General features: G+C 31.8%; 1 protein-coding gene across 2 annotated transcripts in view; it reads left to right on the plus strand.

The window, feature by feature from the left end:
- Window positions 1-74: 74 nt before the first annotated feature.
- The window catches only part of NFAT (NFAT nuclear factor), a 48253-nt gene continuing 21582 nt past the window's right edge, over window positions 75-26745 (plus strand). The window contains exon 1 of one of the 2 annotated variants that reach the window (XM_017239120.3): window positions 75-1047. In XM_017239120.3, the coding sequence (XP_017094609.2) occupies window positions 915-1047 (133 nt within the window). In that variant the 5' untranslated portion in view covers window positions 75-914. The remainder of the gene's footprint in view (window positions 1048-26745) is intronic. The other variant, XM_017239122.3, reaches the window with a different exon arrangement.

The following is a 26745-nucleotide window of genomic DNA, read 5'->3' on the forward strand; positions in this document are numbered from 1 at the left end:
CAACTATCGGTGGAAACACCTGTTGGGTGTTGCCAGATGACATCGATTGGCAAACAGTGGCAGCGCTACGCACCAGTTGAATGCAAAAGAGAAGAAGAAGAAGCACCAGCGTCCGAAAATAGTGCGCAAAATAGTTTTGTTTTTTTTCAAGTGCAACGGTTTATTAATTGTTAAACAATTAACCAATCGAACGGTGAATGCAAGTGACAGTGGAACACAGTATGTGTTGAAGGCAAGCGCTGCTATCGCAAAAGCAAAAACAATTGGCCATAGCGAACACACACCAGCACCCACACGAACACACATGTGGAGGGGCACCCACACACGAACAACAGACAACAACACGAGCGACCAGAGTCGAGTGAATGAGATCGCGCGAGTGTGTGAGTGAGGCAAGACGAATCTGTAATTGTAATATAATTGATAAAACAAAACGTCAGGCTGTAGCCAGGAGCTGTATCAGCTCCCAAGGAATTCCAGAGTGCGACAGCAATACACACATAGAGAGGGAGCTCAAGAGAGAGAGAGAGAGCTGTAGCAAGGAGGGGGGGCTATAAGAAGACAAGAAGGCAAAGGCGGCAAGGAGGCCAAAACCCAACCAAAAAGAGTGTGTGGATGTGGAGAACGCGAGGCGAAAAAGGAGGAGAAATTGTTGTTGCTAAAAATAGCAACAAATTGACGCAGGCAGCCTGCGTCGCAGTCGTTGGGCACTTCGATTTCGATATTGGGCTTCCAATTGCCCGGAGACACTTGTACCGTTAGCGTGCTCTCTCGCTCTCACCGCCACCTCCCCGCTCGGAGCTCTCCTAAAAAAAAAATAACAACAAAAGTTACACAAAAACAAAAAACAACAAAATATAAATAAAAAATCAAATAATACAAAATAACAACAACAACAACAACGGATCAAAACTATGCTTTTGAAATTCACAAAAACCAGTGGAGCTGGCACCGGACCCAACTCCGTACCGCTTCCCCTGCCCCTTGGCCCCGGCTCCAGTTCAGCGTCCATCCAGCCAACAACAACATACGCGGCCCGCGGAACAGGTTTGTACTAATTTCACCTCCCCACTCCACCCCACCCCACCCCACCTCTCTCTTTTTTTACCTAATGACTCTTTAAGACTGCTCTTGTTTTTTTTTTCTTTAATTTTTGATTATTTTTTGGCCCAAAAGTATCAATATATTTAAGCCCTTTTGTGGGAATATGGAGCTGAGATTCATGATACGATGATCCATCTATCTATTTTGATCTATTTTGAGGGGATATGTTTATTTTATGATACAAGTTATGATGATATCTATCTGTATGATGATATATCTATCTATTATGATCTATTATAAACGTTTTCTTGAGCAATTGTTTAGGGTAGGACTGTCTTTTCTATAAAATGAAACCATCTTTGTGGAAATTCGTTGTATTTTTGGGTTCAGATACAAAGTCTGAATATCTAGCCATCTATTAGGATCTATTTTCCTACAGAATTAGGGGTATTATTAAGTAAAGTTTCAAAATATAATGGTCTATCAGTCTAATATGATCTTTTATTAAGTGTTTTCTAAGAAATCGTTCAAAGTTTATACTCATTTTAAGAATTTTTTCAATAAAATAACATAATTTGAGGGTTTTTTGGGTAGGTTTTAAAATATAATAATAATTATATATCTATTAAGATCTTTTATTCAGTTTTGAAGATTCAAAGATTCAAGAATAATGATCTGTTCCTCTTTTATAATCTATTATAAAAACTTTCTTAATCAAAAGTCCAAAAATATAGTTCAGACATGAGAGTTTTTCAATAAAAAATAATAAAATATGTGCCTCAGAAAGTAAATATTGAGGTTGTTGGGTTTTAGGATTAACGATATAGAAGTATAGGAATTTCTAAGGATATATTATCATATATTATAATGATAATTATATTATTTGTTGTATTAATATTGTAAATAAAACATCTGAATAATTTAATATTAAAAAAAGATCTCTATATGAAAGGTACCTTCTTACCTTACCAATCTCAAACAAATATCATTAATACATGGTACTGATGTATTCACCTTTAACTTTTGAGATATCCCCCTAATTTCTTTCTAATTAAATGCTTTATTTTTAACTAAATTATAAAAAAAAAGAAAAAAAACTAAAATTGCCAGTCTCTGGCATTGAACTTGAATTGAACATCAAATGCTGATAATTTTGATAAACAATGTTTCTTGGTTTCTTTTTTTTTTTTTTTTTGGAGATCTTTCAAAGATTTCTGGTGTTCATGTTTTCTCTTTTTTTTCTAATTTATCTTGTTTGTTGGTTGTTGTTTTTGATGGCTTTTTTTAGGCTTTTTTTCTGCCTTTTTTTTTATTAATTCTGTAAATAGATGACAAACAAAAATAGATACATTTTTTGCCCAAAAGGTGTACTAGAAACTCTTCTTTTTTTATTTTAAAGAGAAATGAGGCCTTTTTCAAGATGAGTTTACTGAAGCACTTTAAGAAACTTATATTTTGATTATTTTTTTTAACTATTATTCTTTGTAGTTTTTTTTTCTATTTATTTTTGTAGTTTTTTCTTGTATTTATTTTTTGTTTTTTTTTTTCTGATATCGATATCAGTTTAGTAGACGTGTAGAGTTCAAAACTATTTGGCCCCCACAAGCATTGCGACATTGAAATCGCCGCACGTGTACCCACACACACGTATATTTATGCTTACAAGAATACATACACATACACACGAGCATACACTTACACAGTCATAAAAACAATTATGTATGTTTACATGTTGGATTACAGAGGTCATTCGATAAGACAGACACTCAAGATTAAGATGTTAAAATTAAGAAACTATAAATGTTTATAATTAGTTGTAAGAGCTTCTTATATTATAATTTTATTTATTTAAAAGACATCAGACTTTATAATTAGTCTTTACTGTAAATGTAAATATATTTAATTTTGGAGTTCAATGTTTAACCTTTAATTCCTAAAAAAAAAAAAAATGAAATAAACTCGAAACTGCAAAGTCTATAGTGATAGACCATTTCTTCGACTTAAGCCCCCCCTTCCTTCCCGCCTGGTTATATAGAAGCCCCAACTCTTCAGTTTCTGTTGCTGTTTGATGAGTATTCGGTTTCCAAGCCAGCCAGCCCATCCAACTTGTCTCATTTCATTCCGCTCTCTTGGCCATTTATTTGTTTGTTTGTTCGGTTTCTGGTGTTGGTGATCCACTGTTGCCACTGCTGCTGGTTGCTGGTCTTGTTCGTCTACCACTTCTGTTGCTTTTTCTAATGCCCCCATAATCGAATTGAATTGAATGTTTTTCCAGCAAGGTCGCACGAGGAGTGGCGGTGGCGGTGACTGCCTGGCAACGTTTAGTGAGCGCCACCTGCTGGAGAAAAGGCACAACACCCACTACCACCCACTCCACTATTCAGACAACTAATCTAGTCGTTGTCTAGTGTCCTTGTTGTAAGAAGGAGTGCCTGTGGATGGTAATGGGAGGTACATAATATGTTGCAAGAATTCTGCCTTTTTTGGAAGAAATCACAAAGGAACTCTTGGAAAATAGAGACTCTTGTCATAATTAGTCTTGAAGTTAAGGCTCTATTATGGGAGTTTCCATGGAAGGTTCTTGGGATATAGTCCTTAGAACTTGGATCTTTGGACAACTTTTCAGATCTGAAGATATGTTTCCTACATAAGTTTTAATCTTAAAAGCTCTACTTTCGAAGCTATGGTTTATAGTTTTCCGATTTTTTTTGGGTTTCTTACTATTATCTTGAAAAATAGGTACTATTCAGTACAAATTAACAGTTAAAAGCTTAAAAAATAAACAAAAACAATGATATAATTTTATAATAACTTATTATTTTATATTTCTTATTAAAAATATAGTCCTAAAACTTATAGGATGCCTTTTTATAAAGCAACTCTAATAAGAATTCTTAGAAAATAAAAAAGAGAGGAACATTATACTATATATTTTTGATAGTTTTTATTTTTATTAATTTTTAAAGGTGTACTAGAAACTCTTCTTTTTTTATTTTAAAGAGAAATGAGTCCTTTTTCAAGATGAGTTTACTGAAGCACTTTAAGAAACTTATATTTTGATTATTTTTTTTTACTTTTATTCTTTGTAGTTTTTTTTTTTTCTATTTATTTTTGTAGTTTTATAGTTTTACCCCCTCCAAGAGCCCCCTTAAGCTTCCCCTCCACAGAGTCTCCACTGTAGCACGTATCCTGGAATGCAATTGTCTTAATTTCAGCCTCCAGCTGGGAGGAAACCCTAGGATTCTTCTGCCTGCAAATTAAGTGGACTTTGTAATTTGTCACTTGTCTCTTGTCTGCTCTATTATCTTCTTGACTTGTGTCCCTACCCCCCTCTCCCCTCCCCTCCTCTCTCTCTCTCTGTTGTTGTTTTTATTGTCTGTTTTGGTTAATTGCCTTTGAAAGTCTCGTGACTGGAATTTGAGTCAGCAATTGTTTTGATTATTGCCCTCTCTATCGCTCGCCAGCTAGCCGTCTCTTTCCGTGTGTCTGCCAACATTTTGGTTAATTCAATACAATTTTCTGCTCTCTAGATTAGTTAATGATCATCGTTTGTGCACTGAGAGAAATATATATGGTGATTTCTTTAAAAGAACAAGATTTTTTGGCCTGTGATTTTTTATAGTTTTTAGAGTGTTTTTTTAGTAGTCAAAACTGGAACATTTAAAACAAAAATAAAAAGAAATAAAAATAATTTGAATAATTTAAGCTATTTAATTGATGTTCCACAATAGTTTTTATTTGTTCTTTTGTTTTGTTTTTTTTTCATGGTAGTTTTTTCTGGCTTCCTCTTTTTGTCAACAAATTTGTTTTTTTTTTATTATTATTTTATTTATTTTTGATTAATTTATGAATGATTGGATTGGATGGTTGTTTTAGTTTGGTTACTTTTAGGTTCTCTTATGATTCTCTTCACTCTCTTTAGTTTCGAACACTTTCTCTTAGGGCATATTTAATATTTTTTGACATTATTATTTCTTGTATTTATAATTTAATTGTTTTTTTTTTAACTTTTCGTTTAAAAAAAGAAAGAATGGTTTTCTTTCTGAATTTTTAGAAAACAATTCTCTCTCTTTTCTCTCTCTTTTTTCTCAATTTTCTCTCTCTTTTGATTCTCTTTAAGTTCTCTTTTATTTCTCCTTGCTCTTTTTTTCTCTTTTCCTTCTCTTTTTCTGCTCTTTCACCCAAAAAAAGAAAGGAAAAGAAAACAATTAAGTATTCAATGTTAATCAGTTAAAAGTTAATACATTTTTAGTCCTCTTTTAAGAGACAAATTATTTGTTTTTTATTTTTTAAAGAGTTCAAGTGTTTTAAATATTTAAACAGCTTTTTTTAACCAATCTATTTAGGCTCGTTGGGATTTAAAAATAAATAATTCTAACATTTTTCTTAGTTTTTTTTTATTAAAATTATTTCATTTTTATTTTATTTTATTATTATTTAAATATATAAATTTTTATTTTTTGTTACCAACATTTTTTTTCTGTTTATTTGTTCCTTTTTTTTATTGTTTTTTTTTTTATTTTTGCGAACCCACCTCAATTATTTTGTTATTGCGACGCCAGCCAGCCGACGAAACACGCACACACATATTTGATTAAATCAGGGGGGTTTGGGCCAAGAGGCGTGGTTTTCGGGGGGTGGTGCAAGAGGAAGAGGGGCGGCCGGGTAGCCGGGTAGGGGTAGCAAGTTCATCACTGTCCCAATGCCGATGCATCATTCAAATAAAACTTTTCGTTCAAAACAAAATGATTAAATTTGTTTTTGTGTTTTCTGACGTATTTCTTTTTTGACTTCTTTTTTTTTTTGCTTTATGTTTTGTTTGTTTTTTTATTATATGAATTATTTTTTATTGATTGATATTATTTTGTGAAATTGTTTGCTGAGCAAGCCAAGCAGGAAGTAGGTTGTTCACAAATTAAGCCAAAAATATTAATTCTTTATCGATGTGGTGGCAGGGAAAATTATATTTAAAAGCCAAGAAAATAAAAGAAGCGAATAAAAAATAAATAAATTAAAAACTAAAAAAAATTATGAATAAAACAATAAAAGAAATAATAAAATAAATACATAGAAGAAAATCGTTGTGGGCCATATAGGGGAAAGCGCCATTTTCAAGAAAAAATGGACAAAATATCGAAAAAATATTTTGTCTCAGGATTTTGATGCAGAATGGTAGCAAATCGATCCAGAAATCGTTTAAGGTACTCCGCTTGAGAATCGGATGAGAATTGGGGAAGATATAGCCAGCGCAGTGGGCCCTATAGGGGAAAACCCCATTTTCAAGGGGTCCCATCAGGAAAAATGGACAAAAAATCGAAAAAATATTTTTTCTCAGGATTTTGATGCAGAATGGTGGCAAATCGATCTACAAATCGTTTAAGGTACTCCGCTTGAGAATCGGATAAGAATTGGGGAAGATATAGCCATCGCAGTGGGCCCTATAGGGAAAAACCCCATTTTCAAGGGGTCCCATCAGGAAAAATGGACAAAAAATCGAAAAAATATTTTGTCTTAGGGTTTTGATGCAGAATGGTGGAGAATCGATATACAAATCGTTTAAGGTACTCCGCTTGAGAATCGGATAAGAATTGGGGAAGATATAGCCATCGCAGTGGGCGCTATAGGGAAAAACACCATTTTCAAGGGGTCCCATCAGGAAAAATGGACAAAAAATCGAAAAAATATTTTTTCTCAGGATTTTGATGCAGAATGGTGGCAAATCGATCTACAAATCGTTTAAGGTACTCCGCTTGAGAATCGGATAAGAATTGGGGAAGATATAGCCATCGCAGTGGGCCCTATAGGGAAAAACACCATTTTCAAGGGGTCCCATCAGGAAAAATGAACAAAAAATATGAAAAATATTTTGTCTCGGGATTCTGATGCAGGATGGTCCAGAAATCGATCCAGAAATCGTTTAAGGTACTCCGCTTGAGAATCGGATGAGAATTGGGGAAGATATAGTCATCGCTGAGGGCCCTATAGGGAAAGTTCTAGGAAGGATCGGCCTTTTTTATGTGATATTTGCGATATTTATCCAATCTTAACCGCAAGGGTATATCGTTTAGTATTTCTTTGGCTTTAATGTATTTTATTTATATCTATTCCTTGGTATTTTTAGCTTTTAAGCTTTTAGTATTATAACTATAATATATATCATCTCATCAGATTTATATACAAATTTTTGATTTAAATTTTATCTTTTTCTAGTTTATTTTTATTTTTTTTTTCAAAAGCCCCACCGTACATTACAGGTTAGCGCCTTGATTGTTTTGTGAAATAAACCCTTTTTAAAGCCGACCATATAACGATATTGTAATGCCAGTCATACGGGCCGATAAGTTTGGCTCCAAAATTTATATCACTGGTACCCCCATTAAATATTTCGGTGTTTTTCAACGTTTTTTCGTTATTTTTTTTGTGTTGTGTTGCCAGGAGACAATAAAATGCAATCAGAGAGAGCGTTTATGGTTCCATAATTTTTCGAACCAAAAATCGAAATGAAATCGTTTGTATCAGTGTGGATACAGTAATACACTGGGCAATGCCAGTATATCAGTACGTATGTATTTTGAATGAAAATGAGTCACAGTAGAGGACTCTTTTTTCTTAGTGGGCTTTAATTTAAATTCTAGAGAAAAAATAATAATAGAAATATTAATAGTTTATATTAATAGATATTATTGCAATTATTTGTAAAATCCAGTTTTCAGATTGGTATTTTTCAAGAATATTCTTGTGATTTCCTTTGTGCCTTTTCCCATAATTAAGTTATTATTGTTAGCCTTGATGATGATTATGATTAATTTTTATTAATCATAAGACTAGTCTCGTGAGCTTAATAGTATTTATGAATCACTAGCTATAGTATTCCTATTTCATGATGATCCTCTATTGATCCTCTGACTTGTTATATGACATTAAATTCCATTACGTTTGCTAGATTATTCCATTGCAACTTTGAAAACCATAAAAAAAACAAATTCAAAAACAAAAGCAACAACAAAAACAATAATGCAATTGTCTAAGGTCCAAACGCAAAGTGTTTCTTGGAAAATTGATCTAGAACAGGGGCCGGCTTCCCTAGTTTTTCCCCTTTAACCCTCCGAGACCCCCTTTTGCCTAGGGGGAGCTCTCCAACACCCGTCTATTACTGAACTCAATTGGCTGTAACGTACACTGGCCGAAAAACAGGGCTAAGAAAGGGTTCCAGTTTCTCAAAATTAAATGAAAAATGTTTTATTTTATAGGAGCTTAAACTTCTACTTCTTAAAAGGTTTATCGTTTAAAAATCTTTAGTTTTTATGGGCTAGGATTTCTTAGTTCTTTAAAAGGATTTTTTATTCAATAGGTTTTTTCCGAAATATTATCGATTTATTATCCATTTTTAAAGGTAAAATATATAAGATTTCATATTAAGTTTGAAAAAAGATAATAAATCGATAATATATCAAAAGGTCTGCGCAATCTTGTTTTAAAGAGCTAAAATCTATGCTTTAAATAAAGTTTTTGTTTTTACATACATATTTATGAACGATTTATGCATTTTTTTGGCTTTTCTCATAAGTTTCCTCAAGATTTCTGTCCATTTTTCGATAAAAATATAGTCACAATTTGCAATTTATCGGTTTAAAAGGCAACCTATAATTAAAATGATTTCTAACGATTTTTATCGATAAAATACTCAATATCTATTTAAAAGATACTTTAAAATTAATTTAGATTTTTCGATTAAACTATAGAGATACTTTAGAGTTTATCACTTAAAAATACAACCCTGTTTTTTGAGGTGATTTTCTATCGATTTTTATCGATTAAACCACATCTATTATCCACACCACGTTCTATTAATTTTATTTCTATCGATTATTATCGATAACCCAATAGACTTATTTAAAACTATATTTTTTGTCAAGTGTTCGCTTTTAATTCCTATAAGGTTTTCGTATTTATAAAGCCATCTACCATTTTAAATCTCATATATGATTTTTTTTTAGAAATATTTTCTAACAGTGCATTGTAGGGGGTAGTCCGGAAATGCCGCAAAGTGAAAAACTTTTCTCCTGCTCTGGCTGTGACGTATGTGAGCATTACCGGTCTCGCTGGCTGTCGTCATTCTAGTGAGTCCCCCCAGTCCCAATGGGTTAAGAATTAATTTTTTTTTTCTTTACAATTATTTGTTGTTATTTTTTTCAGGAATGGAAATTATTGTAAGCAATTTATTTGTTATGCAGATCGCTTATAATTAGAAGTCTGGCCAATACTCTATGAGAAATACCTTCTGGCTTGGACTTGGTAGGAAATTCCAGATGATAAATGATCCAAGCTTCTATAACTGTAGATTATATGAGTCAAAAAAAAAAAAAAAAAAACAAAAAAAATTAACCCCATTAATGATTTAATATTAAAATTAATAAATTATTCGACAGGTTATATCGATGTTGAAAGGTAATTCCAATATTTTCCATTTCAATGGATAATTCCATAAGAAAGGCTATAGATAGAGCATTCAGAAATTCTTCTAAAAAAAATGTTATAATTTTTTTTTATTAAAATATTGTCAGGCTAAAGACCTCTTATTTTTTTTGGTATAAGAGCCCAAAAATTGACTGTTTTGTTTTTTTTATTTTTATTTTTTGTGACGCCAGCAACTGGCACCAATCGACACAGAGCCGCGAATGTTTATTAATTTATGAATTATAATAATCAACGACGGCGAGACACCAGTCAGTGCGAAACTGTCAATTTTATTATTATTTTTTTCGGTTTTTGTTCAAAACGTATAAATCGTAAATATTGGTCTTTAATTTTCACCAAAAATAAATACATAAATGAAGAGGCTTTTTTTTTTTTTTTTTTATTGTTGGCCTAGTTACTAAATATTAACTACTTGCTATATGATACCTGGTACTATACATATTTCCTGTAGATCTATTTTATTTTTTTTTTAGAAAATTACTTAAAAAGAAAATTATAGAACACGGTGTCGATTTTGAAATGACTTTCTATTTGGATCTTTCTAATTAATAAGTACTGGGTATAAATAGGTTATACCACTACTACTCTATAATACCCCGCATATCTTTATAAGAAACAGAAGTAATACATAGCCATAATAGCTAATAATTGCAGTACTGGGCATGAATTATTTTAATAAAATAAATATTTCTATTCTTTAGTCTTTTCATAGTAGTATTTTTTCTTTCTATAAATTCTTTTTCTAATTCTTCCTAAAAAAATGTCTTCTATAATGTGTCTAATGGTATTATTAGAAGAAGGAATAGCTATAATATCTTTAGAAGTACCGGTAATGATTATTATTGATTTTCTTCTAATAGATATTATTATGCCAACATATATTGTTAAAAATATATTTTTCCCTTTCCATTCTTTTTAATCTACAAGTACCGGGTATGAATATACTCTAACATGCTGATAATATCTTTTTTTTAATTACGAATTTCCTAATCACATCCTACTTTTTTACGTAGCTCTTTCTGCTTTCTTTTTCGTATTTTTTTTTTCTTCATGAATATTTGTAATATCTGACTGTCTGTCTTACCAATTCGCTGGCCTTGAACTCTTCTGGGGTGTCGTGAAACCCAAATAGAAATCAAAACAACAACAAACAAAGCTCCAAAAATTAAAAACAAAAAAAAAATGCGAAATGAAGAAGAAATGATAACTTGCAGCACCAAAAAAAAAAGGCCTGGCTGTGGCTCTAGTTATTGTGGTTTTGTTATTATTTTTCTGTAGGTGTATTGTTGGTATATTTTATCTGTACACTTGTAAAATCAAAGTCCATATCAAGAACGTGATTTAAACAACATTTTAGCAACATTCCTGACACAAAAAAAAAAGAAAAAAAAAATTGAAAGAAATTAAAAGGCTTCTTTCAAGATCAGATTTATGTTTTCTTATAAATATTTTTGGAAAATAAAGTAAAAATACTTAAGAATCTTTAGGTTCTATTATTCAAACTAAAATGGCAAATATTTTTGTTTTATTAAAGAAACACGGAAATGCCATTCCCCAATGTGATATTCTCACCTGTCTGATATACATATAAGGTAATAATATGCCTGAATTTCACCGCGCCATAGCACAACTTAGTTCTTTTTTTTCGTATCTTTTTTTCTTATTTTTTTTTTGCACTTTGGACAGATACAAATCATCCAAATTATTTGTGTACATTGGGAGGGAGCTGTGTGTGTTGTGTTGTGTGCGACTTGTTTTTTTCTTTGCGGGTCTCGGTTGGGCTCTGGCTCTTTTGGCGGTTGACGAGCCCCAAATATAATAGACAATTATTGTTTTCTTTTTTTTTTTTTCTAACTGGGTAGGGGTCCAAGCCTTCGGCAAATATTAAGTGGGGAGTGTGGTGTTTGATAAACACTCGAGGGCACCCAAGAAATGGTAACCTAAGTAAATTTTGGGCAAAGTTTCTTTTTGAGGGGGGGATTTTTTATGCACATTTTTATAAGCAAGAAATCTTTTAAACAAATAAATATATTAATCCTGAAATCGATGATTTTTTTTTATTTTTTTAAGAGAGGGTTTTTTTTGTTTATTTTAAAGGATATGGTTGGATATAAAGGATATTTTAGTTGAATTTTATGATATATTCTATGAATTCTAGACAGAATTCTAAGAAAATAAAATAATCGATTTTCATAGAGGTATTAGAATATAATCGAACAATCAATGTTAAAAACTCATTATAAGCTTATTTTATAAGTAACTGAACTGTTAAGTTGAAAGTTAAGTTGTTTGGTTGAAATTTGAAAGAAATCAAGTAATCGATAAATAATCGTTTCAATAAAAGATGAAGAATCTATAAAGCCCCATGGAAATGGAAAAATAAATGGAAAAATATTGGAAAATAATCGGTAAAGGAACATTTCAAGCAGAAATATAATATCGAGAGATAATCGATAACTAATTTTTTAACTTAAAATCTAAAATTTAATAGATAATAATCATTAAAGTTTAATTACAAGGTTTTTACGTAAGTTACTAAATTGTTTACTTAATCGATAACTAATTCTTTTTAATAAAGTTTCAATTTTAATCGATAAATCTAAAATTATAAGCAAATCTTAGAAATATTTTTAAAGCATACATTTTTAAAAAATCTATTACCAATATTACTCACTTAAATCTATATTTAGACATATTTTAAACCCATTATTTTCTGGATTTTTAAAAGAAAAACGGGGCATGGCGTTTGGCATGGCGCTAGGATGCTGTTTTCGTGTGTCTGTAAATTTTTATTTAATTTTGTTTTTTTTTTTTGTGTGGGTGGCGACACTGAGCCAGAAAAACGCATTTGAAATTAGTGTTTGCCTATTTGCTTTTATTATTTAAGTGCTAAACGAACGTTTTTCGTTCCATTCACTTCGAAACTAAGTAATACAATTTAACGAAAAAAAAGGGAATAACAGATATTGAACAATTGAAGTGGATTGATGTATGAGTTTTTCCGGCTTTTAAGAAGAAGGGTCGTTCGACGTCCGTCGTCCGTTGTCCTCCAACAGAGCAGCATCTAAAAATCTCACATGAGTCGAAAATGGCTTAATTTGAATATGAATAGGCCCAAACTGTCTAAATAATAAAAATACCAACACATAACAAGTGCAAATGTGAGTTAAATAGCTCATTTGCATAGCTGGTTATGATGAAAAAAAATACAAAAAAAAATGAAAAAATAATCTAATTTTTTAAAAAGAAAATCCCTGCTATGTAATAATATTTAAAAAAAAAATTTAGTTCATCTATCATTTTTCTTTATTAAATTATTATATTTAATTTCTTCACTATTTTTATTTAAAATTTTTAAAAACACACCTCTTGACACCTGCTTGATAAAAAAGACTCAATTTTTTTTTTTTTTCAAAGAAAACTTACCTGTTTTCTTTAGTTTTCAGCCTGTTTCTGTGTTTTTTTTTGTTGCTGCCTTGCGTAAATATTTGGCTTTTGTATTTATCATTTTTATGTAAGAGATTATAAATTTATGCTCCGCCTTGAGCGCGTGGGTTTATAAATTAAAAAATAAAAAATAATAATAGCAAGCGACCTCTGTCGGTCGTGTACACTTCATACACGTGTCGCGTGTGTAACATCATCATAGGGGGTTCTTAAATAAGATCTTAGAGAGAGATCTCAGTATATGGGATATTATAATAGTGTTTACATACCCGCCCCCGTCACAGTAGTACTATAGAGAGTTGTACACAAGATAATTGGGATCTTTGCTAAAAGTCTTGGAATTGGAAACGTAACGAATCCGAATCCGAATACGAACCAAACCAAACCAGATCGCATCAGATTCAGATCTCTGAAAAGTAGTTCGCATTTTGATTACGTTTTTGCTTTTATTTTATTTGTTTTTTTTTTTTCTTTTGCTTTTGCTTTGCTTTTTCTTTGCCGTCTTGGGGCTCTGGCTCTTCCTCTTCCAGACAGTCTGCGGCCGGAGTTTAACGATCGAGACACAACCCATCAAGACCCATATATAACATGTACACCCGATCAGACAAAAGCCCATGCAATTAGTTATTTATTTCTACATTTTTTTGTTCTTTTTGTTGTGATTTTGTGATTTTTTCGGCAAATCGCAAAAAGGCCTCTGACATTTTTTTCGGGAGGTGTTTTTTTTTTAATTGATAGACTAGGGAAATACTCTTTAAAATATATATATTGATAATTTTAAAAATAAAGATATTGAAGTTAAAGGTTTAAAAATATCTTTCAAATTAGTAGTTAGTCTAGTTGTTGATTTAAAAATGTTTTTAAAATGATTTTTTTTAAATTTTAAAACAAAAAAAATAAGCAAAGATCTTAGTTCACGAAAAGGGGCTCCTATACCTATTTTTTATTCTATAAAGTATAATAATTTACTTTTATATTTTTTTTTTATAATTTTTAAGAAGAATAAATAAAATTAGAAGAATAATATTTGGAAGACACCATTAAAAGGCTTTGTTTTTAATTTTTGTTTCTTAAATTTCTTTAAAAAGAAGCTATAGAAGCTAAAATGTATCCCAAATAAATCTTTATAAAGCCTTAAAAATATTAGACATTTTTCTTTAAACACCTAAAGACTCTAAATTTAAAGGGTATCCTTCAGTTCGTTGTTACACCTCCTTTTGTTGTTGGTTTTGTTGCTTTTTCGCTTCGTATTGTGAAATTCGCGAGCGCAGACGTCCAATGTACGGCGCACACCTATGATCTCTGTATTTGCATTTGTGTTTGTTGTGTTGTTTTGTATCTATGTGGCCTGAGTGTTAGTGTATCTCAGTGTCTGTTATGCTATGGTATTAGTGTGTATCTTTATGAGCTGGGCGTGAGCGGTGTGTTGTCTGATAAGATTTTGTTTACTTTTCACGTTTGGCGGCAGTTGCTGTCGTCGTTTTCGGGGCGATTCTCTCGATTTTTCGGCAAATGCCAAATAGAAATACAAATTCTATAAAAAAAAAAGAAAAAAAACTATATATATGTATGTATAGATGTGTGTATATATTTTTTATTCAACGTGATAACTATGACGAAGATTGCAATTCACTTCTAACAGAGCGACTCTGATTGAGATTCCAGTAGCCAGCCAGTCAGTTCCAGCATCTCACAAAGTACTTTTGATTGGACTGAACTGGACTTGTATTGTTTTTGTTTTTATTTTATTATTATGATTTTGTGTTTTATTTATTGTTGTTGTTGTTTATTCACCCCGATTACTTGGGCTCTCGGTGGCTTTTGTTTTGGTCCAAAGTCACGTGAGAGGCGCGTGCCGAGCGATGTGTTCGATCACAGCTATCTCTCTCTTTCTTTCTCTCTTTCCTTTTCTGATTACTTTTGAGTTTTAGATTATTTTTGGTCTGTTTGTTTTTGTTTTGATCATCAATCATATAATTATTCAAAAGGCACAATTTTTTTTATAAAAACAGCTACTGCGATTTCATTCATAAATGTATTTTTCATTCATTGAAAATAGGGTAGAATTGATACCAAAAAATATGAATATGTGTATCAATTATATCTATAGTCTCCTTAATATTTTTGGTATTTTTTTTCAATTGGAATGTAAAATATTCTCAAAAATTATGAACACTTTCCAAGGCCTTCCTGGGCCTTATTTTTCACGCCACAAATTATGAAGAGTTGTCTGTTTTTCTATTTTTTTTACGCAAATTATATGCTAAGGTGTGTAAACAAAAACAATAATAAATCGCAAAAGCACTAGAATGAAGAAAAAAAAGCGCCAAGTTAAAAATTTGAAAGAGATAACAAGAAAGGCAATAGAGAGAGAGAGAGAGAGACGGCCCCCACCAAAAAAAAAGGTGAGCCACAGGGGGGGATGGGCTCTAAAGAAAATTATTTATTATTTAGCGCATTTCGTGACATTGCCGAGGGGTTTAGTCATCTAACATACCATCATATCGCTCGGGTGTACGATTTGATGAAAACGCACGACAAGCCAAACCAAACACAAATACCTCAATTAACAGCAATTTATTTTGTTCTCGATTCATTTACTATACATACTTTGTTTTTTATTTTCTTTCTTTTTTTATGTTGGTTGGAGATTTTTAAAGAAAATACCTCAAGTTTAAGGTTTTTCGAAGGGTTCTGGTCACACCCCCAAGAAGTGTGACCAAGTTTGTTGGTTTTAATAGATTTCTCAAGAGCTTCCTTGAAATTAAGAACATTTTTCAAGATATTCCCAAGAAGTGTGACCAACTTTGTTTGTGATTATTTCTTACAAAAAAAAAAAGTAATTTTTATTCAAAGTAACTTTCATTTTTAAGATTTCTTTCTAGTTTTTTATTATTTCTACAAAGCCTATATTTTTTTTGTAAAGTTCCTGGAAAGAAACCATAAGCAAATAAGTTAATAAGTTAAGTTTAACAAATATTATTCGAAAATTAAATACACGTGGAATGGATATCCATAGAGACAAATGTGAAAATAATAATCAAATGAATGCCCTTATTTTTTGTTTAGAGTGATTCCCCTCTAACTAGCCTCTATGCTAATCAATTTAACGCGCAAATGCAAATTACATTTCATCTTTCGCAGCTCTATTACCGTTTGTTTTCCTCTTGATTGTCGATTCTCGATTCTTGACTCTTGATTGTCGATTCTATAACTTTGATCAATCGTCTAAAGCCGCTGGGGGGCGGCCAGTGGGCGTGGCCCATTTACATATGATTAAAGTAGTGCGGCAGCATGACGCGATAATCAACATTACTGGCGACTTCTGTGACTTCAAGTCGGATGGAAGGCCTCTAAAACAGAGAGAGAGAGCGCGAAAATAAACAGGAGGGGGGGGGGGTGTAAGGGGGACCTGTGTTGTCATGCTCCTCCTCTCTTATCAGAATGCCCAGCCCATCCACGTGATGCCAGGCTAACATCTATCTTAGCCCTCCAACCACCCACCAACCACCACCCACATCTATCATAATATTCATCTATCCAAAAATAAGAATACACTTTGCCAAAAATGATGTCTGAAAAGATTTTATTTTTATTAATTTATAAAAGAAAATATTATAATAATAATCGAAAAAATCGATACATTATCGATTAGAGTGTTTCGATTATTGATCGATAAGATGAAGAGTTTTTATTTATGGATTTAAAAGAAATGCTTCGCAAAAAGCGATTAAAAATACGTTTTTGCCTAGGAAGTCAATAAAAATGCTTCTAAAAAGGACTTCCAAACGCAATGCTTCTATAAGGACTTTTTCAAAAATCGAATATATCGATTAATTATCGAAAAATTTAAGGATTATAAGAGTTTTTCGATTATCTAATGCCAAGCTTTGGATGTTTAAAACATAAATGCTCTTAAAAAGGCAATCAATGGACTATGAAGAAAAAATTTTATTAAAAAGTGAAAATTATTTTATTTTATTATTTTTACTATTTTATTTTATGATAGAATTTGAATCAATAAATTCTATATTGGAAAAATCCATAAAATAAATATTTACCTTGTTTTTTTCTCCAATAGCAAAATTAACCTTTAACTTTCTATTAATTTTAAATATCTATGTTTTTTCTTTGAGCTTCAATTAATCAATTACTGATACAGCCAACTTTTTCTTGCTGTGTACAATTTCTTTGTGTGCATATCCCCCCGGAAGTTGAAAATATGAACCGTATAAAAATAAATGACAACATAAGCCAAAACTCGGGTGGCGAACATTATTTTTTCAAATGTTTATCAGCATTGCCAATCTCTCTTAGTGGCTCTCATTTTCTCTCCGTGTGTGCGTAGGGGGTATGGCATTAGGTGTTTGATATTAGAAAACCGTCAGCCTAGTAGACGATCTCTTTTTTTTTTTTATATTTTTTTTTCGTAGCAAGGTTAAGTACTTATAAAATGAGGGAGTACCTTGGGGCTGTTGCTAGTAGATTTTTTTCTATTTTTTATTTTTGGCCTGCTCCCTGTCCAGCAAATTGGTTCCACGATTTTATCGCCAACTGTCTGTGACCAGTCGGTTCTTTTATTATTATTATTCAAGAGTTTTTTTTTCTTCTTCCTATAAATATTATTATTATTTTTTTTTTTGCATAATCTAAGAAAAGAAACTGGTGATTAGGAGACACGCGCAATGATTCCCATTAAGTGGCCAAAGAAGAGGAAGCTAGGGTCGAAAAAAAGATTACTGATCGAACAGGGTGGGAATTCTCAAGTGCAGGGCTTTCCTACAAATAATTTTTCAAATAATTTATTTAATTGGAAACACTTGATAGAGATATTGTGCCTAAATTATCATAAATAGTTGCTTAGGAGGTATGTTTTAAAAAAGTATAATTCTAAGTGAAGTGAAGTTTGTAAAGTGTTCTTTTTATTTAAAAAAAATTATTTTGAATCCAAAAGTAATTAAAATTGGTATAATTTATACTTTCTATTAAAATATAATCATTTCTATTAAAATGCATTTAGGTTTGCATTTTAATACATTTTTTAAACTTTTTTCGATGGTGAACATCCTTTTAAAAATATCTTTATTTAATGAATAGAAATTTAGAGTTTTTAAATTTATTTTGAGAAGCGAGGAAGAAAGGCCTATTGTTTTCAACAAAAATATAGTATTTTTCATATTAATTTAAAGTATATTAATTTTTTATTAATTTATTTAGAGGGCAGCTTAGCTGCTCCTTATGAGAATCGAGGAGGAAGGCCCTATTGATTTTATAATTGTTTTCATTATTTTATATTATTTTACTTATTAGTATTTTTGTATGGTTTTTAAGGGCTGCTTAAGTGCTCCTTATGAGAATCGAGGAGGAAGGCGCTCTTATTTTTATAATTTTTGTCTTTATTTTATAGTATTTTACTTTTTAGTATATTTTGTATTTTTTATTTATTTTTGTATGGCTTCTAACGGCTACTTAGGTGCTACCTTTGAGAATCGAGGAGGAGGGCACTTTTTATAAAATAAATTAATTATGCACACTTTGTAAATCCTCATCTGTTTACACCAAATATCCACTAAGTAATATTTAAATTATTTAAGAAAAAGGGTCAGAAGCATCTGCTTATCTTCAGCGGGCCATAAAAATGATTCAGAGCCGGGCTGTCGAAATGCTGTTAAAAATAATAATAATGAACAGGCTAACATTGTCTGGATAAAGAAATCAGAGCTGCTAATCTACAGAGCTACTGTTATAGCCCCGTTAGCGGCCGGGTTGGTCACTGTATTGTGTTTTTTTTTTTTATTTCTTTTCTGGCCGAGAGAGCATGCGCTTAACAGCTGAGATCGCGAGCCGACCAATGCGGCGTATGCGTGATATTTTGACGCGCTTTTTTGCCTGATTTTGGGCTGGCTGTGCTGGCCGTTGCCCAGGCCATTTTGTCTATAATTAAATCAAAAAGGCAGCAAACAACAATTACAACAAAATTTGAAGCAAATTAAAGCATAAAAAACGCGAAACAACACTAAACGCTTTTCAATGATTATTGTTGTGCGTCTGAGTTGCTTTTGAAGTTCATTGTTTCTATTGTTATTGTTGTTATTTTAAATCGTAAGTCTCGTATGGTACGTGCAACAAGGAATAACAATTTTTGGTTCAGTCTGTTGATGTTGATTTTGCCTTTTTTTTACGATCCTCTGGCAGCCAGAAGCTGGCTAATAAAAAAAGGCATTTTCAATAACATTTCGTGTCTGGTGTTTTAGTTTCTTTTTTTTTTTTGCTCCTCTTTTATTGCTGTATAAAACATAGTAAAGTTTCTTGAAAAAAAAAAAACTGTTTACCTCGAATAGAAACACAAATTTTTAGCAAAAAAAAGAAATGATTTTGCAAAAATTAGAAAAAAAAAACATAATGTATAAATATTTACAACAGTCATACAAACAGTAATTTTTCGTTGTTGTTCTTAAAAAACCGAAAATTCTTTAACCACAAAAATGATATTTATTTTTTGACGCAAAGTATGGGTTCGGTTTGGTTCGTTACTTCTCTCGCATTTTGTTTACCAATTTTATTAGCGGTTTGTCGTGGCGTCGCAAGTTAAAAAAAATATATATATATATAAAGGGAAAAAAAGGGAAGAAACGAAACCGGCGTTAATCGATATGAAATAAATCGTCAGAGATCGTGATTAAGTATTTAACATGATTAAGATATTGGGCTACGCATGTATCGGTTGGTGTCTCTGCGATATATCTGATATGATCCGATCCCATATACATAATGTACAGCATCCGTTGAATGTGAAAAAAAAAACAAATATATATTTGTTATATTTATTTTTTTTATTTTGTACCTTAACCGCATACCGCCTTTTAAATTCGATTTTTTTTTATTTTATTGTTATGGTGAGGTGTTTTTGGCCGAGATTTTTGATTGGCTAAAATGAAGACGCAAAAAAAAAAAATAAATAAAAAAAAATATGGTTTGAAAATAATTTAATCATTTTCGTTGACCACACTAATTAGAGTGCCAATCGAAAAAAATTAAATTAAATATATAGGAAAACATAGAAGACAGTGTGGTTCATTATGGTAGAGAAAGTTGGGAAATCTTAAGAATTTTTGGTATTTTCGAGGCCTGAAGGTTGGGACCTTTAACTAAAATTGAAGATTGGGTAAATACTACTAAAGAACAGTTAGCATTATTAAATTAGTATTTTTATTAAAATGATTTAGTGAATTTTGAAACATAGGCCTAAGGTCTGAAGGATCTTCCTATAGTTATTAATATTTTATTACTAATATTATTAAATATCATTAAAAAACTACTAAATAAAACAATGAGTATTTTCTTTAATCTAAAATTTTCATCTAAAATCGGTTGTATTGGACTTTTCCTCGATCCGTGTCGAAATTTAATTAATAATACTCAACATTTTTAATGGTCGTTGCGCACATTTGTCACTCGGGCTATGTATAATTTATAACATTTTGTTCGTTGACAATATTACCCCTCGCCCCCTCCTACCCAAAGACCCCTCCCCACCCCAACCATCATCATGATGATGATGATTATTATTACATCTCATGTATTTCCAGCTTGTTGTGTTTTTGCTGATTGTTGTTGTTGTTCCGATGAATGTATTATATTATACCCTACTTTTTAGTGCGTGGCGACCTTAGCTAAGATCACTAGCCAACAACTACAAAACAATATCATAGCCAAGCGAAAACGCAAAAAAAAGCAACTTACTTGGGGTATATTTGTCAAGGTTCAAGGTTACAACCTGTACTTATTAATACGGTTTATTGTACTTTTGTTTCATCACCTGCATCGGTACAATTAACCATTAAAAAAATAGAGCAAAAACAATAACTATAGTTGCTTGACCCGCAGGAGCAATTGTCTTCTATAATTATTTATACGATGTTTCATTTGTTTTGGAATTTTTCCAGCTTCCGAATGCAAATGACAGAAAAAATCTAGGGGGGGATAAATTATGGGAATATTAAAGTGAAATTTATAGGGATAATAAGAATTAAAATTTAGTAAAATTATTAAATTATGAACTATTATGAAGTCAAGAAATGGTTAAAAGTAAACTTCTGCAATTCTGTCTTTTTATCTCAAAAGTTATCTAAAAACCTATCTCAAAATGTCGAACATTTTATTTCAAATTTGATTAAAATCAAAATATATTTTGCTCTTAAAGATTATTTTTCATAATGTTTCACTTTCATTCATAATAGACTCTTATTTACTTATTTTTATGTATGTATTTTTTTATTTATTATTTTAAGGTCCTAAAAATGTACCTTTCCTTTAAAAAAAAAATTCTCTGATTGGCTCTTAGCTCTTAATTTAGAAAATCAAATGAAGTTTTTGCGTAAAAATGAAATGTAAATATTTGATAACATTATTTCTGTTCTAAGAAACCCTATTATACCATTTTGGGCTTAGCTTTTAGGCCTTTTTATTAAAAATAATTCAAAAATTGTTAACATAAATTCATATAATTGATATCCAATAAATACATATTTTTTTATTACTTTCATTTCTTCTGATAACTAACGCAAAATCCTGATATGCAAAAAAAAAAGGAAAATAATAATAATATTGAAAATAAATGGGCGTCAACGTTGCGTATACGCATTATTGTTTGCCTGTATTTGTGTGTTACCTTCGCTGGCACACACGCTCCCTCTATTTCTTCTTCCTCTCCTCTTCGTCTCCCCTTCGCACTCAAATCCACCCCACCCCTCCCCCTTTTTATTTTCATCCAGTCCATTTGTTAATTTTCAATGCTACGCCGCCGAAAAAAAAAAAAACTATCATCATTTGACGTTTTTAGTTGTTGGTAATGTTGTTGTTGTTGTGGTTGTGATAACACCGGATTGAGGTGTGCGCGTGCTCTCTTTGCTCAGCTAGCGTCGCTGTTGGCGTTTGCTGCGGCTGCTGCTGCCGCTGCTGCTTTTCGTTAGTGACGTCGACGTTGACAATTTACATGTGTTGTATGCTGTGTTTATTTTGTTACTGTTACAGTTGTTGCTTTTATCAGCCGCCCAGAAAAGAGGTACAGTGGGGCACAAAGTGTAAAAATAAATAGAATTAAATATAAATTATAAGGGAAGAGGGAAATAAGACAACTTCTAGTTATATAATAGTTTTCTTTCTTCTCTTATAAAATATATAAATACAATTTTTTGTTTAAGCTGTTTTTTCTTAAAAGTTAAATTATTTATTTAGTTTTTTCTATAAACAAAAAAATAGTTACATGTAAATGAATATTTTAACCCATTGTCCCGCCATCGGAACAACAGCAACCAATAAGAAATTAACGCCATTTGCTATTGTCGTCGGCACGATCATACCTTCGGCTATCATTCGTGCATTATTCGTTTCTCTCTCTGTATTTCCAGTGCCCCAATAGATGCTCTCCAGTTTACTCTTTTTCACTATCACACTCTCTATAGTCTCGCTCTCTATTTTACAGCTGGTCTGCTCAGCTGAGAGATCGCGCGACATGTGGCCACCCCACACCCCACAATATACACCTCACACCTACCGTGTTTAATCCCCTCCCCACCCCACCGGGCCCCCCTCGATACGCGTGACTGTGGTGTGACCAAATTTGGGGCAAACGAATTTCGAAAAATGCACCGTTATGCTAGATTTTAATAGCGTTTCCGAGAGTGACACTTGCCAAGAATGTGGACGAAAAAAAGATAGATTTTTATCTTTCGAATAGCAAAAGAAAATTCTTTAAAAAAAAAAATTTAAATCCAGTGAACAGACATATTTAATCAACGCAATTAAATTAATTATAAATTGGTGTTAAAATTTGCCTTTTTTGGTCACACTTGCCAAATAAACATTTTTTTTTCTGCTAAAACGAGAAATTGACAAAAAAAAAGTACACTGCGAAAAATAATTTTATTATACATTACCTATTATTGTTATCTATTATATTATTATTTTCTTATAAATTTTTGATTGAAAATTTTTAAAGTCTATTAACTTTGCTATTTCTCTGAGTGCTTATATTTTTTTTGTTAGTTTTTTTTTCTGTCCACTTATCAGTGATTGTATGTTGGCATTCCATTCTGTAGACTGGCCCTGACTGTCTGCAATTGACCGCAAAGCCGAACGTGTGCTGTCTAGTGTTAATTGACAGCCACGCACTGGCACTAAAGCCGCACACACTCACACACACATACTGAAATGAACATACGCACATTAGGTTGGTTCTTGATAAACTCAAATTAATTGAAAAGTGGTTGAAACGAAAATGTATGAAATAAGTTACATGCGTATAAGTGATATTTTTGGTTTTGATTTTTAATTAAGAAAATATCTTATAATTAATATAATAATAATTAATCTTTAATTAATCAATTAAATATTTAAATTTAATCGTAACTGGGCTCTGACAAATATATTTATTTATGGTCCACCCTAAAACAATGCGCATACGCAGCGGCGGCTCTAAGCATAAGAGAGAGTCTAACTAAACCGGTGTTTGAGAGAGAGAGATAAAGTGAGAAAAGCGCAGCCGCAGCCGTAGCGCAGTTTGCAGGGCCCGCAGCCTTCCTTCCTCTTTCTTTTTTTGTTTTCTTTTTTGCCGATCTGTTGTGATATTGATTTCAATTGCTCTCTGCTGGGTGGGAGGGAGTAAGATGCAGCCATAACGAACTACTTCCACTTAACCACTCTCTCCCCAAGTTGCTTTATCAATTTGCGTTTGCAATCAGTGCGAAGAAGAAGAACAAAAACAACAATAATAATAATAGGCGCGCGCGCTCTGCTCACACATACATTGAAATCAATTAAACGTTGTCGTCATTTTTCGGCCACGCGTACACTTGTTGCTCCGGTTGCCTTGCCTGCGTGAGCTCTCCCATTGGCGGCGCACCACCACCTTCTTCTCTCTCAGCTTTGGCTTCCACTCCCACTCCCACTCCACTCCATGCTGGCCAGGGCTCTCTCTCTGTGTGTGTGTTGAGCTGTGGCTCTCTGGCTCTGATATAGCCAGCATCAGAGGCATCATTGCAGTGTATGTCGTTCTTTTGGGATTTTACATTTTTTAGTTCATCGATCTCAGCGTAAGTGTTCGCATCGCCTCGTCCGTCGTCGCTCGATTTGATTTCAATTTCAATTCCAAATCCGAATCCGATTCCAATTCCGATTACGGGTTACAGTTTACGGTTCTCTAACTAACTCTCCGGCCGTTTCGCACTTAATTTTCTGCCTGTTTTTTCTACATTTTTTGTTTTGTTTAAAAAAAAAAAGTGGTGTGTGTGTTAAAAAAAAATATTAAAACTTCTAAATTAAAAAATTTGCGGGATATTTAAAGCGGGCCTGGTGTTTAAGCTTAAAAAATTAAATAACAAATGGGCAATAAAATAAAAATTTTAGAATAGTTGGAAATATAATTTTTAGACAAGTTAGATATTTTGGCGCTTTTTTTAATTCTTTAATTTTAAATCCTTAAAATTAGAATCTTTAATTATTTGGAACAATTCTCTCAGTGGCGGGTTTATCTTATCGCCTTTCGGCCAGGGAGGTGAGGAGCCAAGGCAGTGGTTGGGAGGGAAGGGGGCAACCTGGGTCTGCGGACACAGTCCCCCCATCTATAAGTCAGTTCCAGTCGCTCTATCCGAGACCCACAGACCACAACGATCTGATCCGAACCGGAACCCCAAAATCCCCGGGGAACTGTCGAGAATCTCCAAAAAAAAAATCAATAAATATAAACAAGAAATTAAAATAAACTTAAAAATATATTCATTTTCGGTTTGTGATTCCCCCGCAAAACTCTAAGACGTAAAAAAAAAAGAGTTTTGTTTACAACAAAATTAACCAATCAAGAAAAACCCAATAGAAGAAAAAAAATGTGAAAAAAAAAATTAAATTATTCAAGTGTCTATAAATAATATTTCTTTCGAGGGTTTTTCGTTTTTAATTGATTTAGTCTGTTTAATATAATTGGCAAAAATAGTTTCATGTTTTGTTTACAAAATTCCATTTCCTGAAATTCCCAAATTTCGTTTTTTTTTTTTAACGAAGAAATGCTATTATTAGCAAATTGATTTAGTCTGTTTAATATAATTGGCAAAAATAGTTTCATGTTTTGTTTACAAAATTCCATTTCCTGAAATTCCCAAATTTCGTTTTTTTTTTTAACGAAGAAATGCTATTATTAGCAAATATCCACTTTCTGCAAAAACAAAAACTTTCGATTCAAGCAAATAAACTTGAAAATAAAAATACAACAATTACCCGTTGAATGTTGTTTCCTGTACGAAAAAAAAATTAAAATAACGATTTGAATCGGATTCGAATCGGAGTCTGAAAACAGATAAGATCAGGCCAAGTTCTGATCGTTTATTACACGTATAATGTGGGTCAATGAAACAAGATCATGATTTTATTTTTTTTTTTTGTCACAAAAGCAACGACACTTGACTTGTGTACATTTGTAATATGTAATTTAATTTTTATATATATATATACATATATATTTATAAAGATTGCTGATAAAATAACAACCGTACAATTTCAATTAGCATTTAATCAAGCCAAGAACTTGCCTTGGCATTTGATTGTCAAAAAAAAAATCTAAAAAAAAAATAAATACCGATCGAGAAACCACGTTGAAAAAGCCAGAGGCCGTTTAAAGTTTTGGACAAGCCCCGGGGGAGGCGTAGCAGCAGTATATAGAAGGGGGCGGGGCACTCGGGCGGTGCTAACACAATTATCTGTGTCACCGCATCGAGTTTGCTGTCCAATGTCTCTCGATTAGCCACCAAAAACATCCAAAATGCACTGAGAGAAGAATTTAAAAGAAAAATAGAAAAAAATTGTATGGTTAAAAAATGATTTTAGGAATATTTTTTATGAAATTATAAAAAAAAATATTTTTCTAAAGCCAAGAAATTAATAAAAACACGGTATATTAAAGCTAACAATATTGAATATTGAAGAATATTATGTTTATGCTTTAATATCCCCTTTTAATTCGGTAATTAAAAAAATACCCTTTAGCTATAAAGAATTTTTTTTTTCTAAAATCAATACTTGATACATTTTTTTTTTTTACCAATAAGGACATCGACCAAAGGAATTTGCCAAGACCTTGTCGGGTTTAAAAACAAAAAAAAATCGATTTAAAAAAAATACGAAAAAAATTCCTATCGAAAAAGTAAAAGGCAGAAGACTCTTGTCCTATAGAACAGGAAAAAATATCAAGGAACCTGTTCAACTTGTAAATTCGTTCAATTTTTTTTTCCGCGTTTCTTCCTGTAACTGTAAAACCGTAAAAAAAAGAAAAAGAAAAAAAAACGAAAACGAGGAAGCAACCCAAGGAGCTAAAAAACCTTTCAAGGTGTTTCAGTTTCTCAACCAGCAGAAATAAATCCAGTTTTTTTGTTTTATTTTTTTTTAAGGGAAAAAGGAAAAGAATAATGCACTAAAATCTAAAGATTATTATACCAAGTCCCTTAAATTATTTTGTTTTGTTTTGTTTTTATGTATTTCTTGAGGACTGGACTTTGAACTTAAAAGTCCGGAGTTTATGAAAAACAACATTCTTTTTTTTCTTGATTTCTATAAAAAAGAACAAATTAAAATAAACAACCATATAAATAAATACAAAAAAAAAACACAGAAGGCGAATGGCCAAAACAAAACAAAAAATGAGAAAAAACGCAGCAGAAATGTAAATTTTATTAGCAGAGCGTTTTACGGGCGTTTCTAGAGCGTTTTAACAGCGTTTATATCGCGCGC

The sequence above is a fragment of the Drosophila bipectinata genome, chromosome XR (assembly GCF_030179905.1).
Source record: "Drosophila bipectinata strain 14024-0381.07 chromosome XR, DbipHiC1v2, whole genome shotgun sequence".
NCBI lineage: Eukaryota > Metazoa > Arthropoda > Insecta > Diptera > Drosophilidae > Drosophila > Drosophila bipectinata.